Genomic DNA, 19,357 nt, shown 5'->3' on the forward strand with positions numbered 1-19,357 from the left:
TATATATATATATATATATATATATATATATATATATATATATATTTCATCTTAAAGAAGTCCCTCTAACATTTCTTATAATACTGGTATGGTGGTGATGAATCCCTTTAGCTTTTTCTTGTCTGGGAAGCTCTTTATCTATCCTTTGATTCTAAATGATAGCTTCACTGGGTAGAGTAATCTTGGTTATAGGTCCTTACTTTTCATCACTTTGAGTATTTCATGCCAATGCCTTCTGGCCTGCAAAGGTTCTGTTGAGAAATCAGCTGACAGTTTTATGGAAGCTTCCTTCTAGGTAACCTAACTGCTTTTCTCTTGTTGCTTTTAATATTCCCTCTTTGTTTTTAACGTTTGGTATTTGAATTATGATGTGTCTTGGTGTGGCCTTCTTCAAGTTCATCTTGTCTGGGAGTCTCTGCGCTTCCTGGACTGGTATGTCTATTTCCTTCACTAGGTTAGGGAAGTTTTCCACCATTATGTCTTCAAGGGTTTTCAATTCCCGTTCTCTTCTTCTACTATCGCTATGATGCAAATGTTGTTAGGCTTGATGTTGTCCCAAAGGTCCCTTAAACTATCCTCATTTTATTTTTTGTATTCTTTTTCTTTTTGCTGTTTTGTTTGGGTGTTTTCTGCTGCTTTATCTCCTAAATTGCAGATTCGATCCACTGCTTCATGTAATCTATTGTTGATACCCTCTAATGTATTCTTATTTTCAGTTATTATATTCTTTATTTCTGACTGGTGCTTTTTTATGTTTTCTATCTCCCTTTTTATGATTTCTATCTCTTTGTTGAAGTTCTCACTGAGATCATTGAGAAGCCTTATAACCAGTGGTTTGAACTCTGCATCTGGTAGATTGCTTGTCTCCATTTTGTTTAGTTTTTTTTTTTCTGGAGCTTTGTTCTGTTCTTTCATTTGGGGCATGTTTCTCTGTCTCTCCATTTTGGCTGCCTCCCTGTGTTTGTTTCTGTGTATTAGGTAGGGCTGCTATGTCTCCCAGTCTTTGTAGAGTGGCCTAATGTAGTAGGTGTCCTATGGGGCCCAGTGGCACAGTCTACCTGGTCACCTGAGCTGGGTGCCCCAGGTGTGTCCATTGTGTGGGTTGTGTGTGCCTTCCTGTTGTAGTTGAGCCTTGGTTGCTGCTTGTGCATCATTGAGAAGGATTGACCCTTGGGCTCATTGGTTGTGAAGACTGGCCGTGACTACAGTGGAGGTATAGTGGTACAGGGGCTGACCCTACAGAACAGGATTCACTTTCGCAGGGCTCTGGTGCCTGCCCAGTCTGCCTTTTGGGTGTGTCATTCTTAGCAGTGGCTGGGTGATGCTCTGCCCTCATCTGAAGCTGGCCACTGGGGATGCCAGCCCCAGTTCCTCCTGGGAGAGGCCCTGCCACAGGTCAATTTAGTAGCAGGCTGTGTCCTGCCCGAGGCCCCTTGGCATGAGTTACTAAGCAATCTGTAGATGGCTGCCATCTGTGCTGGGCTTGGAGTTGCCTTGAGAGACCAAGCTGTGAACTGAGGCCAGCTGCTACTAGTGCCAGGCTTGGGGCTACTTAGCAAGAGGTATGTTGCATGCTGAGGTGAGATGCTGCTTGTTTGGGTCTTGTGAACCTTTGAGATATTTTAGGAAAGTCCACAACATGAGCTAACACAGGATATTTGTAGCAACAAGCCACTGGAAGTGGCTTGGTTTTACCCAAAAATTGTGTGACTGGGGTGGTCTCAGGGAATCACCAGTGTGAGGCGACCCACATTAGCCAGTTTGATGGAGAATCAGATATGGCAGCCACCTCCGTGTGCACACTGGATTGGGGGAGGGCTCAAGAAAGGAACAATGGATTCTGCCAGCACTTGTGTCTGGGAGAAAGCTGACCCTCCAGCCGACACTGAAGCCAGAAAATTCAGTTCTTCCCTGTATGTCCCTGGCGCCTTTCAAGCTGCTGCCCCAGTGGTGGAGCTCAGAGTGAGTCCATCAGTGAGTAAGTCCATGCATGGGCCCTTTAAGAGGATCACCTGGGACTCTAACTGTCCTCTGTCTCATTCAGCCACACCTCCTCTGGTTTTCACAGCCAGAAGTTGTGGGAACTTCTCTCCCTGACACTGGAACCCTGGGCTGGGGAGCCTGGTGTGGGGCTGGGACCCCTTGGTCTTCCAGGGGGACTTTGGCAGTCGAGATATCTCTCCTGGTTTTTAACAATCACATGGCTATGGGACCAGCCCATTCCATGTCTCTGCCCCCCTACCAGTCTCAAGGTGGCTTCTTGTTTATGCCCTACATTGTGGGACTTCAGTTCAGCTAGACTTCAGGCAATTCTGTAGTTTAGTTGTAATTTTTATGTGATTTTGATTGGAGGTAAGCACAGTATTTACCTACTCTTCCATCTTGACTGGAAATTCTACATTGATTGATTTTTGAATGTCGACCCAACCTTGCATAATAAATCCCTATCAGTCATAGTGTATAATTCTTTTTACACATTGCTGGACACAATTTGCTAATTTTTTTGTGTGGGATTTTTGCATTGATGTTCATGAAAGATATTGATCTCTAGTTTTCTTTTTTTTCCTACTGTCTTATCTGTTTTTGTATCAAAGTAATACTGATATAATAAAATGAGTTAGGAAGAGTTTCCTCTTTGATTTTCTGGAAGAGATTGCATAAAATTTGTGATAATTCTTGTTTAAATATTTAGTAAAAATTTCCAGTAAATTCAGCTGGGCATGGGGGTTTCTTTTTTGCTTTTAGTTAAAATTTCAGGTTCTTTAAGGTTTGTAAGACTAGTCAGATTATTTCATGTTGACTGAGTTTTGATAGATTGTAGTTTTGGGAAATTGGTCCACTTTTTCTAAGTTGTTGAATTTATGTGGGTAAAATTGGTTAAAGTGGTCCCTCCTTATCTTTTTATTGGCTATGTGATCTGTGAAGATACCCCCATTTTATTTCTGATATTGGTAATTTGTATCTTATAACACTTTTTTTTTAGTTTTGCTAGAGATTTATCACTTTATTTGTATATTTTAAGAACAAGCTTTGTATTTGATTTTCTCTATTATTTTCCCATTTTTATCAATTTCATTGATTTCTCCTCTGATCTTTATTATTTCCTTCTTTATGCTTGTTTTCAGTTTATATTACTCTTTTTAAAAATTTCTTTAAGTAGGATCTTAGGTTATTGATTTGAGACCTTTTGTCATTTCTAATGTAAGTATTTAGTGGTATAAATTTCTCTCTCAACACTGCTTTAGCTGTATTACATGTATTTTCAAATTTTGGTTGTTGAGAGGATTGTTGAAGTTCCCAAGTATAATTGTGGATTTCTGTATTTCTTCTTTCACCTCTATAGGTTTTGCTTCATATATTTTCAGGTTCTTTTGTTTGGTACATACGCATTTAAGTTTGTTGTGTCTTCCTGGTGGATTGATTCTTTTATCATTATGTAATGTCCCTCTTTTTCTTGAGTAATTTTCTTTGCTCTGAAATCTAGTTTATCATATAAACATTTAAAAATTAATTTACTGTTAGCCTAGTATATCTTTTTCTATCCTTTTAATTTCAACTGACCTATGTCATTGAATTTGATGTGAGTTTCCTGTGAATGGCATGTAGTTGGTCAGGCTTTTAAAATCCACTCTGCAAATCTGTCTTTTTTATTTTCTAAATTTTATTTGGGAACAACCATGGTCATTGGTTACACATTGCTTTCATGCTACAATGGCATAGTTGAATCTTTTAAAGAGGGTGCAGTTCACAGTGGCCCATGTGAGAATCGAACCAGCAACCCTGGTGTTATCAGCACCACACTCTAACCAACTGAGCTAACCAGTCACCCCCTGCAAATCTGTCTTTCGGTTAATGTATTTAGATCACATACATTTAAGGTGATTATTGATATGCTAATGTTTATGTCTGATATATTATCTGTTTTCTGCTTTTTCCTTTGTTTCTCATTTCTTGTCTTCCCTGTGGGTTACTGGAATATTTTTTTTAAGATTCCATCTTGGTTTATTTATAGTGTTTTTCAGTGTATCTCTTAGTGTAGTTCTCACAGTGGTTGTTATGGATGTTACAGTATATATGTGTAGACTTCTATAGACTTTGGTTTATCGCTATTAGTGTTTTACCACTTGAAATGAAGTGTAGAAACCTCACTCCCACTTAGGACCCTATGCCCTTCCCACTTTTAAATATGATTTTCATGAGTGTCAGATTGTTATAAGTTCTGTTTTAATCCTTGCTCTTGTGGGACCCGGGACTGTTTATGAAGATGTTCAGATTCCAGTCCTAAAACATACTGAGCACAATTACACAATCACCACCCCCTCCCACCCTTGGGCTTCTATCAGCCACTGTCCTCACAGTTATGGGACAAGCTTGCCTCTGTCCCTGTATGTCTTTAGCAATTTACCAAGTGTAGTTGGAAGCTGTCTTGCCCTGTACCCCACCTTTCTGCTCTGACCCAGGATTTTTGAATCCCACCCTGAGTGGTCCATGGTTCCTAAGCCTACAGACTCTTTGCTGGGGTGGGGAGAGGGAAATCACATGAGACTGTTGCAGGCACTTTGTTTGATGGTGTCAACCTTTTTGACCATCAGCTTGCATCAGATGATGTTACAGCCAGTGTGTTATTACAGGGGTGCTGAAGTTGAGTGTTATGAAGAGCTCACTTCAGCCTACCTACCCCCAACACACAAACACACACACACACACACACACACACTCACACTCACACTCACACTCACACTCACACTCACACTCACTCTCACTCACTCTCATGATCTCCATCCCATGAACAACTCCCTGGTTTTACCTTGAGGTAGACTTTCCCTCATAATATCCTTAAAGAAGGTACTGAGCCAGGTCATGAACTCCTGGTTTCCATCTGCAGATGAACTGCCCATGTGTATACAACTTACAGCTGCCTTGAGCTTTTCTGTTCTTCTGGTCTCAGTGGAACCAGTTGCCCCTCTCTACAAATAATAAAATTAATCTCAAATGGATCCCTTAAGTCAGTGTAGGTGATAAATTTTACTAATATTTGTTGCACTCAAAGTTTGAGAGGAGATTTATTTTCTTTAATGTATAAATTACCATTTAGATCACTTAATAATATTATTCTGTAAAAAAAGCATTAAAGCACAGCTTTTAGAGACTAAATCCATTAGTTTGTAATGCTTTCTACAAGTAATGGCATACCTGACCAGTAGAGGCTTAAACAAGCAGGGATTGATTTTTTTTTTCACCAAGCAGGAAGTTTGGAGGTAGGTGGCTGCTGGCATACTTTTAAAGACTCAACTTTGTCTGAGCCAACATCTCTGAAGTCCTCTCCACCTTCCTGCCCATAATCCCAAGGGGGGTGCTGCAGCTCCTGGCATCACATATACATCTGAAGGCAAGAGAAGAGGTGAGCTAGGGGCAGCACCACCTGAATTTTTCCCTTGGCTCAAGAGGACAGGAGCCTTTTCCAGAATCCCAGAACAGACTTCTGAAAAGGAGGCTGAGGAAACAAGTGGAGTGTTTGGCCTTTTCTGACTTCTGAATGGAGATGGGCAAGGAATAAGGAATTTGGGAATGGATGTACTAATCATCTACAATGAGCCAGTGATTTTAACTGACTTGGAGAAGTCTTTAGAATTCATTTTATTGATTGGTGGCTTTGAGTTGAATTATTTAGAGGAAAAAAGTCAGAGTTTTCTGAGGAAGGCACTGTATATCTCTCTAGATCGTATTAATTTAAATTTTATTTTCCACTCTACTGATTTAAATATATTATTAAATATATAACACCAATCTTATTATATTGAGGTGATGGCTAAGAATCATTAGCACAACACTTTTCCAGTTTAGGTTTGGAAAGAGAAGAAAATTAGCTTAAAAATGTTTGAAGTTTTTTTGGCATGGATTTTTTCTAATTTTTACATTTGGGGTATGTTTTTTAGTGATTTAGTTTTATTAATAAATAATGATAGCTTTCTTGCTCTTACGGTTCTGAACTCTAAGATCCCACTATACCTGAAGCAACTTTGTTGTTACTTTCTCTGGGAAGTTCACAGTGTTTGCTGAGTGACTTCTTTTTCTCTGTAAAAGTACAGAAAAGAAGAAAAGAGGAAATAAATTTCTAAAATAAATATGATATGAAGGGAGACAAAAACTATTCATGGAACAGAAGCAAACTAGTCCTAAACCTGATCAGGCTGGAATATCTAAGAATGATAGTTACAGGTAATTCTATATCATATTTTCCACTAACCTAAAAAAGTAGTTAGAAAAGTATTGTTAATGTACATCAAAATGTTAAATATTAATTGGCTGGCTTCAGTCTCCAAATTTCCAGTAACCACTGGTGGCTATAAAAGGGTTTCTACATCTATCTCTAATATACATCCTGCTTTTAAGGGATTGAGTCTAGGTTCAATGATCTGATCTAATCCCTCCCTTCCAGGTCATGATGGTCATTTTCATTAATATGTTTGTCAAAAGCAGAAGTATCAAGTCAACCCTGATGATTTACATAAGGAGAAACCTATTACTTTTCTCTGAGAGGGCACAAACACTGCAAGATCTAATGTTTAAGGGCTCAGGTATTGAATTTACATCTTGAATTCATCACTTATACTAGTTGAGCAAGCTTGGGAAAATTACTTAAACTGTGCCTGAGTCTCCCCATCTATAAAATAGAGATAATGATAAAGCCTACTCAGAGATTTGTTCTGAGAAATTAAAAGAATTTAATGCTTCTAAAGTACTTAGAACAGTGCTACACATGTTAGCTATTATGGCTACTGGAATGATATTCACATCTGCAAAGATAGACTTCTAGCTCATGGTGGCCCTAATGAACTGTCAGGTTCTTACTAAGCACCTCACTCTTCCGGCCTTTGTCATGTGGTTGTTAACCATCTGGGCTTTGGAATTCTGCCTAGAAAGAAACAAAGAGACTCTGATGTGCTTTGAAAGAGAGGTTATAAATGGATAAACAACTTATGCTGATGACTATAGCCTGCTTCTCAGTTTGGGTTAGCTTTATGGTTTCTATAGCAGTCCTGACAAATTCTTGATTATTCATTAATCAATTCAACCATGTGATAAAATTACTGTTCCAATCTTTAGCAGCATGGAAGGTGGTGATATCAGCTACTAATTTGATGTGAAACATCAAGGAGAGTCTGGATTTGGCTGCTGTTTTTCCAGTAGTTGTGTCATAAATGGGATGGGACTTAGGAAGTTGAGATACCAGGGAATGCTGGATCTGGGGATGGTATGTACCTGACTTTATTAATTGCTAAGACATTTGTCTAATTTCTTTGGACTGAGACTGAGCACCGTTTCACAGTCACTAGGGCAAAGGGCAGGTTGACATGTGATCCTAAGAGATTATAATGTAGCAAATCTCAGTTTGTGTGTTTGTGTCAGGAGGGGCAAACATTTGAAACAGGTGCCTTATGGACTTTTACATCATACCAAAGAAATCCTCAAGCAATTAGTTTCTAAGGTATTGAGTTCTGAATTGAAATTTCAAGTTAATACTCCCGTAGTACAGAAATGGAATTTTGCATGCTGTGCTGATTAGAATGACACTAGAAATTGGCATTACAGAAATTAAAAAAGTGTGTGTGTGTGTGTGTGTGTGTGTGTGTGTGTGTGTTTTGTTGTTTTTGGCTTAATGTGTGAATTCATAACTCACAAGCCAAGAGTTTTGGAAAGGTTTTATTAATAGTTCCTTTCATGCTAAAGTATTCTTTCTAAGAATTAGGTCTGGCTAATTTTATTTTATTTAGCAAAAGAATTGGAAATATTTAGGAAGTTATCTAGTTAATACTCTTTGGATAGAGAAATTCCTTATCAATTTAGCAGGAACTTGATTGAGCTACCTTCTGAATTGTAAATATTGTGGTTTCTCCTCAATTTTCATAGCACTGGTGGATTTTATGTTTAAAATAAAAAGACCTTGTTGTTGTGTATTCTTAGTCATTGTGACTAGCTGGATAAAAATGTGCAGACAAGACTTCATAGCAGTCATGTATGTGTATGGGTGGGTTGACAGTTATACCTCATTTATCCTTTGCTTCTTCCAGTTCCTTTTCTTCCCCTTGGTGTTGTGATGGTGACCAAGAAAGGAAGGGCTAGTCTTGTTGAGGGAGCTTCAGGCTCAATCCTCTACTTTAGTCTCCTTCAGAAATTTCAGAAATGAGAAACAGCCTGTGCTGCTAGAACCATGCTTGGGAGTTGTGGCAATATGTAGGCTAAGGAGCCAGGTGGTGGAAGTACTTCATCCTTCTTATTATTTTTCCTCTTCCTTCCCCCTCCTCCCCACTTTCAAAGTGGAAGTGAGGCTGACATGAAAATTTCAAGTCACCCTCTAATCGTTCTTTCTTTCTTAACACATCCAATCACAGATGTTGGTTTCTTTACCTGATGTCCACTATAGCAGTGCTACTCAAAGTGTGTAGTATGTTTGTGACACTGGGAGTCTTCAGAAACTTATATAGCAATTTGACATTGCCATGATATCTAAGGGTATGATCAGTGGGCTTGTAAGTTTTTATGTCTTTGTTTTTTATTTCAATTTATTGTAATTTTTTGCATATTACAAAAGTATCTGTCTAAAATGATTCAGGAAAACAATCAAACTTGCCCTTCCTCAAACATAGTTAGAGGGTCTCTGTTTTATAGGATGTTCCTTTCTTCCCGTTTCCATTGCCTTCACCCTTGTGCAGGCTTTTTTCACTGTCTGTGTGTCTACTTAGCTGTGTTAGCAGCTTGTCGAGTCTGCTTACCTATCACCTCTCATTCTAACCCATCATTTTTTTAAATGCCAGGTGCAAAGAAGTGAATTAATTCTATTCCTCCATTTCTAGCACAATATCATCATTAATCTGTGCAAGGTCTCTCTCATGTTTTATATAATTTTATTTGTCATCATTCCTGATCCCTAATCTCAATCCCTCTCAACTTTATGTAGGCTTTCATACAAATCTGTGTACATTCTTGAATTTGTATATGTCCTTGTAAAATATGTAGCATTTTTTTTTGTTTTTTAAAAGTATAAATGATATTGTGGGCTATATATATCATTTATTTTTCACCCAACAGTATGTTTTAAGGACCTGTGTATGTTGCTGTATGCACATCTAATGCTATGGAATGAATTGTGTCCCTCTGAAATGTATATGTTGAAGCCCTAACACCGAATGTGATGGTATTTGGACATGGGGCCTTGGGAGGCCATTAGGTTTTAAATACGGTTGTGAGAGTGGGGCCCCCATGATGAGATTAATGCTCTTATTAAGAAGTGACACCAGACAGGTTGCTCTCTGGGTCTTTCACTGCCATGTGGGGACGTAGTGGAGAAGTTGGCGGTCTTCAAGCCCAAAACAGAGTCCTTCCTGGGCAACTGAATTGACCAGCACCTTTATCTTGGACATCCAAATCCCCAGAACTGTGAGAAATAAACTCCTGTTATTTAAGCCACCCAGTCTATGGAATTTTATTACGTCAGCCTGAGCTAATACATCTGGTTTATTGCTTCTTAGCAGTGAGGTGAAGTGAATATCCACCATAGTGTCCTTACCAATTAAACCATATATTCTTACGCATTCCATCAACACAAATGTCTAGGTTGCCTCCAACTTCCCCAAAATACCATGACACATTCTCATATATATCCATTTATTGGCTACCATGGAAATGTCTCTGAGGTATGTAACCTGAAGTGAGATGCTTGAATCATAGGGAATGCACATCCCAATTTTTCCAAGTAGTACTACATTGATTCCCAAAATGACATTTAACTTGCCCATCAACAAAGTACTGGAGTTCCTGTATCCTGGTATCCTCTCCAACCTTTGATATCTCCAGCTTTCTATTGGGTTGTCGGAAAAGTCATGACACATTTTTGCAATGCAAAACATAGAAAAAATACATCCTGACTTTTCCAACAACCCAATAATTCTTGCCATTCATTTTAAAAAAAGATTTTTATTAAAATATAGCCAACATACACTATTATATTAGTTTCAGGTGCACATCATAGTTATTCAACAGTACCCACCTGGCACTATACAGAGTTATTACTACATTATTGATTATATTCACGATGCCAAAGAAGTGATCACCATGGTAAGTCCAGATACCATCTGACACTGTACCACGCTATCACAATATTGACTATATTCCTTATGTTGTACCTTACATCCCCAACACATTTATTTTATACCTGGAAATTTGAACCTCTTATTCTTCTTTATCTTACCCCCTCTTTTTAATTTTCAATTAGGGTTGGTTGACAGTCAATATTATTTTAGTTTCAGGTGTACAGCATAGTGGTTAGACATTTATTTAATTTAGAAAGTGATCTCCCAGACTAGTACCCACCTGGAACTATACATAGTTATTACCATATTATTGATTATAATCCCCATACGTTACATCCCTGTGACTATTTTGTAACTACCAACTTGTATTTCTTAATCTCTTCACCTTTTACACACTGCCTTCAACCCCTCTCCCATCCATCACCCCAACAGATCTAGTACCCATCTGACACCATACATAATTATTACAATATTATTGACTATATTCCTAATGCAATACCCTACATCCCCATGACTACTGCGGAACAACCAGTTTGTACTTCTTGATCCCTTCCCTTTTCACCTACTGCTAACCCCTTCCCTTCTGGCAATGATCCAAATGTTCTCTGCATCCGTGAGTCTGTCTCTGTCTCATTTGCTTTGTTCTTTAAATTCCACCTATAAGTGAAATCATATGACATTTGTCTTTCACTGTCTGGCTTACCCTGTCAGCACAATACCCTGTAGGTCCATCCATGTTGTTGCAGGTGACAAGATTTTGTTCTTTTTTACAGCTGAATAATATTTCGTTGAATATATGTACCACCTCTATATCCATTCATCCATTCAGGGGCACTCAGGTTGTCTTCATATCTTGGCTTATGTAAATAATGTTGCAATGAACATATGGATGAGCACGTCCCCTTGAAGTAGCATTTTGAGTTTGTTTGGATAAATACCCAGAAGTGGAATTACTAGGTCCTTTTTTGTCTCTTGTTATAGTCTTTGTTTTAAAGTGTATTTTGTCTGGTTTAAGTATTGGTACTCCAGCTGTTTGTTTCCATTTTCATGAAATATCTTTTTCTATCCCTTTGGTTTCAGTCTGTATGTCTTTTGATCTGAAGTGAGTCTCTTGTACACAGCATATGTAAGGGTCTTGTTTGCTTATCCATTCAGCCCCCTATTTTTTTTAAAGCTGAGCCATCCTGCCACCTGTTGGCAGCTCAGCAGCTGCTCAGCTCAGGCCTGGAATCGAACCGCTGTTGCTCAGAGCTCAAACTCTTGAGCGAGCTCTTAACCAACTGAGCCACTCGGCCGGCCCTTTTTTTCTTAAATATTTTATTGGGGAATTGGGGGAGGGAACAGCATTGGGGAATTGGGGAAGGGGAACAGACAAGTTGCTGTCCTTTTGTTCTTTAGTCTAGTTGTGGAGGACGTTGCTTCACTGGCCCATGTTGGTATTGTGATCATTGCACTCTTCCCGGCTGAGGCAGTTCAGTCGCCAGCCATTGGACGGCCGCTCACAGTGGCTCATGGCAGCTCACCTGCTGGCCGCTCATGGTAGCTAACAGCAGCCCACTGCAGCCCCACTGCAGCCTATGCCGTCGCCAGCGACTCACGACACCCCAGTCCTGGTTGAGCTGTTGTTCACCATCTTAGTTATAGAGGGTGCAGCATCACTGGCCCATGTGGGATCCGAACCGGCGGCCCTGCCCCTCAGAGCTGGCATCCCAAGCCAACTCTTAATCAATGAGCCACTCGGTCGGCCCCTCTCCGTCCCCTACCCCGCCATCTTTTGACTAGATTATTTAATCCATTTACATTGAAAGTAATTGTTGTTAGGTATGTAGTTATTGCTATTTTATTGTTCATATTTTTTATTTTTTCATCTTGAAGACATCCCTCTAACATTCCTTGTAATACTGGTTTGATGGTGATGAACTCCTTTAGCTTTTTCTTGTCTGGGAAGCTCTATATCTGTCCTTCGATTCTAAATAACTTTGCTGGGTAGAGTAATCTTGGTTATAGGCTCTTACTTTTCATCATTTTGAATATTCCATGCCAATGCCTTCTGGCCTGCAAAGTTTCTGTTGAGAAATCAACTGATAGTCTTATGGGAGCTCCTTTGTAGGTAACTAACTGCTTTTCTATTGCTGCTTTTAAGATTCTCTCTTTGTCTTTAACCTTTGGCATTTTAATTATGTGTCTTGTGGTGTTGGCCTCTGGGTTCATCTTGTTTGGGACTCTCTGCACTTCCTGGGCTTGTGTATCTATTTTCTTCACCAGGTTAGGGAAGCTTTCTGTCATTATTTCTTCAAATAGGTTTTCAGTTCCTTACTCTCTCTCTTCTCCTTCTGGTACCTCTATGATGAGAATGTTGGTACACTTGATATGTCCCAGAGGCCCCTTAAATTCTCCTCAATGTTTTGGATTCTTTTTTCTTTTTGCTGTTCTGATTGGGTGTTTTCTGCTACCTTATCTTGTAAATTGCTGATTTGATCCTTTGCTTCATCTATTATGTTGATTCCCTGTAATGTATTCTTCGTTTCTGTTACTGTATTCTTTATTTGTGCCTGGTTCATTTTTTATGTTTTCTATCTCTCTTTTTATGTTTCCTATCTCTTTGTTGAAGTTCTCCCTGAGATCACTGAACATCCTTATAACTAGTGTTTGGAACTCCGTCTGGTAGATTGTGTGTCTCCATTTAGTTTAATTCTTTTTCTGGAGCTTTGTTCTGTTCTTTTACTTGGGACATGTTTCTTTGTCTCCCCATTTCGACTGCCTCCCTGTGTTTATTTCTATGTACTAGGTAGGCCTGCTATGTCTCCCAGTCTTTGTAGAGTGGCCTTATGTAGTAGGTGTGCTATGGGGCTCAGTGGCACATGCAGGTCTGTCCCTTGTGTGGGTTGTGCATGTCTTCCTCTTGTAGTTGAACCCTGGTTGCTGTTGGCACTTCAGTGGGAGGGATTCACCCGTGTGCTCATTGTTTGTGAGGACTGGCCGTGACTACAGTGGAGGAGCTGTGGTGCAGGGGCTGACCCTACAGAGCAGGATCTGCCTCAGCAGGGCTCTGGTAGCTGCCCAGTCTGTCCCTTGGTTGTGTCATCCTGGGAGGCAGCTGGGTGATGCTCCAGCTCATTTAGAAGTAGGCTGCTGGGGGTGCCAGCCCCAGGGCCACCTGGGAGGGGACCCGCTACATGTCAAGTTCAGCTGCAGTGAGTGCCCAGGCAGGAGCCACAAAGAAATCTGCAGAATGCTACCACTTGTGCTGTGCTTGGAAGTGCCTTCAGAGGCTAAGTCATGAACCAAGGCTGGCTGCTGCTAGTGTTGGGCTTTGGGCTGCTCAGCCAGATCTATAGGACATTCTCAAGTCAGTTGCTGCTTGTGTGGGTTCCATGAACCTTTGAGAGACCATAAGAAAGTATGCAGCATGAGCCAAGGCAGGGGGTTTGTTATAAAAAAGACACTGGAAGCAGCTTGGGTGTGCCTGAAAGTTGGCGGGGGTGAGGGAGTCTTGAAGCACTAGGGCATGACAAATGAATGGCATGAGCCAGTTTGATGGAGATTCAGATATTTTGGCCACCTGTGTCTGCACACAGGGAATGGGGAGGGCTCAACATAGAAACAGTGGCCTCCGCCAGCTCTTCCATCCAGAAGAAAGCTGCCCCTCCAGCCCATTCTAAAGCCAGACAACTCGGTTTCCCCCCCAATATGTCCCTGCCACCTCTCCAGCTGCTGCTCCAGTGCTGGAGCTCTGAGCCAGTGATTCTGTTGGTGAGTAAGTCCATGTGTTATCCCTTTAAGAGGAGCGCCTGAGACTATAGCCACCCTCTGTCTCGTTCAGTCATAATCTCTGCTGGTTTTCACATCCAGAAATTATGGGGACTTCTTTCCCTGGTACTGGCACCCTGGGCTGGGGAGGGGCTGGGACCCTTAACTCCTCCGAGAGATACCGCAGAGTGTATGTGAGAGTGTGTGAGCATGTGGGGTCATTGGGGGTCTGGTAGAGGTGTTGGCAATGGATTCTGTAAGGGACAGACCCAGGCTATAGCTCACCATCCTAACCACTGCCTCTAGCTTTCCTCCCACAGCCTTTGAGCTGGGCTGTTTATCTGTGGCTGTTGTGGCCCGGCTCCCCTGGGCAGAGCTGCTTAGGCCCTTCCCCACTCTTCCAAGCTGACTTCACTTTAAGAGGAAATGAGGTCTTCTCTTTTTAATATTGGGTATTTTAGTTTTTATTTTTATTGAGGTATAATTGACATATAACAGTACAATGTAATTATTCGATATATGTGTGTGTGTGTCTATATATATATATATATATATATCTCAAAATGATCACCACAATAAACCTAGTTAACATCCGTCACCATACATAGTTACAAAATTTTTTTCTTGTGATGACTTCTAATATTTTCTCTCTTAGCAGCTTTCAAATATACAATACAGTATTAACAACTATAGTCACCATGCTGTACATAACATCTCATGACTTATTTTATAACTGGAAATTTGTATCTTTTGTCCCCCTTTACTCATTTTGCCCACCACCCCCAACCCTCCACTTCTGGTAACCACCAATCTTTTCTCTGTATCTGTGAGCTCAGGGCTTTTTTTTTTTTTCAGGTACCTCTTATAAATGAGATCATATGATATTTATCTTTCTCTGTCTGGCTTGTTTCACTTAGCTTAATGCCCTCAAGGTCCATCCATGTTTTCACAAATTGCAAGATTTGATTCTGTTTTATGGCTCAATAATATTCTATTATATATACCATGTTTTTCTTTATACATTCATCCATTGGTGGACACTTAGGTTCTTTCCATGTCTTGGCTATTGTAAATAATGCTGCAGTGAACACAGGGGATACATATATCTTTTCAAATTAGTGTTTTCATTTTCAGATAAATACCCAGAAGTGGAATTACTGGGTCATATGGCAGCTCTAATTTTAGTTTTTTTGAAGAGCCTCCATACTGTTTTCCATAGTGGCTGCACCAAATCACATTGCCACAGACAATGCACAAGGGTTCCCTTTTCTCCACAACCTCACCGACACTTGTTATTTTTTGATAATAGCCATTTTAACTAGTGTGAGATGGTATCTCACTGTAATTTTGATTTGCATTCCATGATGATTAGTGATGTTGAACATCTTTTCATATGTCCGTTTATCATCTGTATGACTTCTTTGGAAAAATGTTTGTTCAGATCCTTTGCCCATTTTTAAATCGAATTTCTTTTTGCTATTAAGTTGTATGAGTTGTTTGTATATTTTAGAGATTAGCCCCTTATCAGATAAATGATTTGCAAATGTTTTCTCTCATTCACTAGGTTGTCTTGAAACAAGAAAAGACAAAGAAACAATAGTTCTTTTGAAGTTCCTCTCAGACTTCCTTGCCAGTGCATCATGCTTTGCAAGAGGCTATTGCCGGGGCTGTATATAATCCTGGCAAAGTGTTCAAGTTCAAGTAGCAAATTCAGGATAATGGTTACCCCTAGAGAGGGAGGCAAGGGCATGAACTTTGAGAGACAGTTTCAGTTGTACCTGAAATGTTTTATTTTTTATGCATGGCTGTAGGGTACACAGATGTTCATTGTGATATGATATATGATATTTATTGTATCATATGTTATCATGGATATTATGTTATCTTGAATTTGCTACTTATAATTTCCATGTTTATATTATCCATAAATAACACTGTGTTTTAAAATATTTTCAGGCTTCATATATGTGGAATTATGAAATTTTATGTGTCCTTCTACTCCCTATTGTTTTTGCTTGACATTTTTTTAGATTTATAAATATTGATACATGTAACTTTAGACCTCTGTATTAATATTCCATTTTATAAAGCAAACACAATTATCTTTTCTGCTGTTGATGGACATTTAGATTGTTTCCTACTTTTCACTCACACAGACACTGATGTAACAAATCATCTGATATATAGCTCCTCATCCGCAGCACAAAAGATATTTTGGGGTGGAATTGCTAGGCCATAGGGTACATATACCTTTCACTTAGCTAGGTCTTGTCGTCTTTCTCCTCAGAGGGAATCTTCTGCTTTACTTTCTTACTAGCTGTGCATGAGAGTTGATGTTGGTCCACGTCTTTGCCAGCCTTAGGTAGGGTTTTCTGGGCTTTCCTTTCTCTGCCCAGATCCCCAGAAAAGATGGGAGGGGAGTGAGGAAGAGGGAAGGCAATGTTTTACAATTAGGAGGAGAATGTCAGCTCTGAGGAATTTCCTGTTACATTTATTTTAATGAGAAAAGGATTTTATTCTCTACTTGGTGAAAATAATGTTTAGACTTCAATGGGGAAACTTAGATTTTTACTCTGAAGCACAGGAGTTTTTTTCCCCCCTTGTTTGCATTCTTGGCAAATAAGGAGAATAGACTAGTTAGCAAACTAATGTTCCAAATGTTCACTTGTGGCAATAGTTATTTTTAAATGTTTTAAATAGCATGGAACATTAGGCTTATTCTTACTGCTTTTCTAAGTTTTGAATTTGTTAAAATGAATTGAATTTAAAATGTGACACAGGGCCGGCCGAGTGGCACATTGGCTAAGAGTTGGCTTGGGACGTCAGCTCTGAGCAGCAGGGCCCTTAGCTGCACCCTCTACAGCTAAGATGCTGAACAACAGCTCGACCTGGAGCTGGGCTGGCGTGAGTCGCCGGCGACGGCGTAGGCTGCAGCCCCTGCTGCAGTGGGCTGCCATAAGCTACCGTGAGTGGCTGGCAGCTGGTGTGAACGGCCGGTAGCTGCCATGAGCTGCCGTGAGCGGCTGTCCAATGTCTGGCTAGTGACTGCCTCACCCGGGAAGAGTGCAATAATAATACCAACATGGGCCAGCGAAGCGACATCCTCCACAACTAGATTGAAGAACAAAAGGACAACAACTTGTCTGTTCCCCTTCCCTGATTCCCTCCCCCGTTTCCTCAATAAAATCTTTAAAAAATAAATAAAATAAAATAAAATGTGACACACCTTTATGGGTAAATAATGATCAGAATTATTTGCCACTCTAATATGTATTCTGTAATGGGAAAAATAAATGATGGGAAATGTGTTTACCTTTTGAAACAAATAAGTAAAGTCATAAAGAGTAACTTTGGCCGTTTTATGTTGTCTCTTGTGTTCACAGGTGGGAAAGCAGAAGTTTCACAAATCTCAACATTGGGGCTTTTGCAACAATGTTGGTATGCTGATGAGTGAAAGTAAACCAGGAATAGGTGGAGAACTGCTTTCCTGGCAAAAGCTGGAGCCTAAATACACTGTATTTCCTCAAGAAATGGGAAGTGAGGCACCATCCTGGGTAGCTTTTGATAAACAGGTAAGTCACATGACATTGGGAGAAATGCAATCTTAAAATGTTACATGTACTAAATATTAAGTATATTTGAGAAAATAAGAGTCCACAATGTAAATGTTAAGGCTAGTCCTTCTGAAAAGACACATTTAAGAACAAAAGTACCCTAAACAAAGAGAAGTTATCCCTGCTCCTATTTCTGACCAGGTGCATTGGTTTAAGGATGCCAAATGTTCACCTTCATTGGCTAATGGCTATCATCTCCTCCCCTGGACAGGATTAGTTGCTCTTCTATGGACACTAAGAGTCTGGTCAGGCTAGTCAGAGGACCAAAGTGTGACATGGCAAGAATTGTAGAAGTGAAGGAAAGAGGTACTATTATTAAACAAGTCTGAACTTTTTTAATGTGCATGTTTGTACACATAACACACACATGTACTGGCATATTGACAGCTGACAAAGGTAATCCATTTGAATATCTTAAAAAGAGATTAAGGTCAAAGGGAAAAAAAACCCAAGGTGACCAGTTATTTCCCGAAAGGCAACTGTATGGATATGCTGTGTTTTTCGCCAACCCTGTATCACCACCCCATGTTCTCTTCTCCAAAAAAGAGCCTATTATTAGATTATTTAGGTACTGTAATTAAAAAATAATTTAGGACTAGATAAAGAATTCAAACCTTAGTATGCTGTTTACCAGGTGGTTTTTAGCAGCTTAACATAGATTGGTTGGCAATACATTGATTCCAATTAAAATGTCTTCCAATGCAGTAGAAGTGACATATCCCATGTCATCAGTGTTAGAGTCCATCAATTAGAGCACATATATATGTTTTTGAAGCCCACTTCTGACACTTACGGCTATCTAACCGACTGCAGGGAAGCTTCTTTCCCGGGAAACCATCTCTACATTGAACATGGACTAATATTTCTCCTTTAAAAAAAATTATTTTCATTACCTGGCTCAGTGCTGGACCCAGAGTTCAGAAACAATTTCTGGGCTGACTTACTTGGATGGATCATGCTTGGTTTCCTGGTAATATCAATCTTATAGTTGTTTGCGCATCATCATTCTAGAATATTTAATTTGCAAGGGCCAAAGAAAAGATTGTCTTTTTACTTCTGTCAAAATGAGGGTTATTTAAAAGAGCTGAGTAGCGGTACCATAACTATCCAACTTTCATGACCCAGGCCTCCTAAAAACCATCATTGTCATTGATAGACTTTTATTGTCTCTTGGAGTTATTATAAAAGCAAACTTTTTCTCTTACTCATTTAGAGAAAGCCTCAGCTTTCAAAGAATGATAATGATTTTAAAACTCTCAGGTTCCCAAATGGCTTTTGAGATCCAAATTGCATGACCCAATAGAGCCAATGCTTTGAACTAGAATGAAGAGATAAACTTTATGGTTGTTTAAAAAATATGAAGGTTATTTACAACAGTTGAAACTAATCCACTGATGAATAGGTAATGTTGTAGGCCACAATATATTAAACTATTCTCTTGCATTTACAGTTGAAAATTCCTTTTATTTCATGTTTTTCTCAATATGTGCCTTTTAAGCCCATTTTGCAGCCCTTTAATTACTTATAAAATTATATAGAATATTTCATGAAGTTGGAATAATTTTAACTTCCAACTACTTGAGAAAATGAAGAGTTTGCTCATTTGAGGCCTAACTAAATGCAACATAATTCTCTCAGTTATTTTGTTGGTCAACTTCAATTAAATATTCATTGAGCTTTAAATGAGACACTAAGACTATGAAATGAAATATTTACAGGCTCTGATGAGATTGTGAAGTACTGACTGGATCCTGGTTAATACCCATAGCAAATTATAAAGTGCTTTCTAGATTTGTGGTTCAACAAAACAAGTCGAAACCTGTTAATCATTTTTCTTAAAAATGAGACATTTTCAACTCATTGCCAGTTTTTCCAATAGCTTTTAATCAGCTATATATATAT

At 39.4% G+C, this 19,357-nt stretch overlaps 1 protein-coding gene across 2 annotated transcripts in view; it reads left to right on the forward strand.

Annotated features, from left to right (window-relative positions):
- EFHC2 (EF-hand domain containing 2) overlaps window positions 1–19,357 on the forward strand; it is a 373,002-nt gene that overhangs the window by 155,289 nt on the left and 198,356 nt on the right. For both annotated transcript variants that reach the window (XM_019649716.1, XM_019649708.1), the window contains exon 2: window positions 17,225–17,413. In XM_019649716.1, coding sequence (XP_019505261.1) covers window positions 17,282–17,413 — 132 coding nt within the window. In that variant the 5' untranslated portion in view covers window positions 17,225–17,281. The remainder of the gene's footprint in view (window positions 1–17,224; window positions 17,414–19,357) is intronic.

The sequence above is a fragment of the Hipposideros armiger genome, unplaced genomic scaffold, assembly GCF_001890085.2.
Source record: "Hipposideros armiger isolate ML-2016 unplaced genomic scaffold, ASM189008v1 scaffold_7, whole genome shotgun sequence".
Lineage (NCBI taxonomy): Eukaryota > Metazoa > Chordata > Mammalia > Chiroptera > Hipposideridae > Hipposideros > Hipposideros armiger.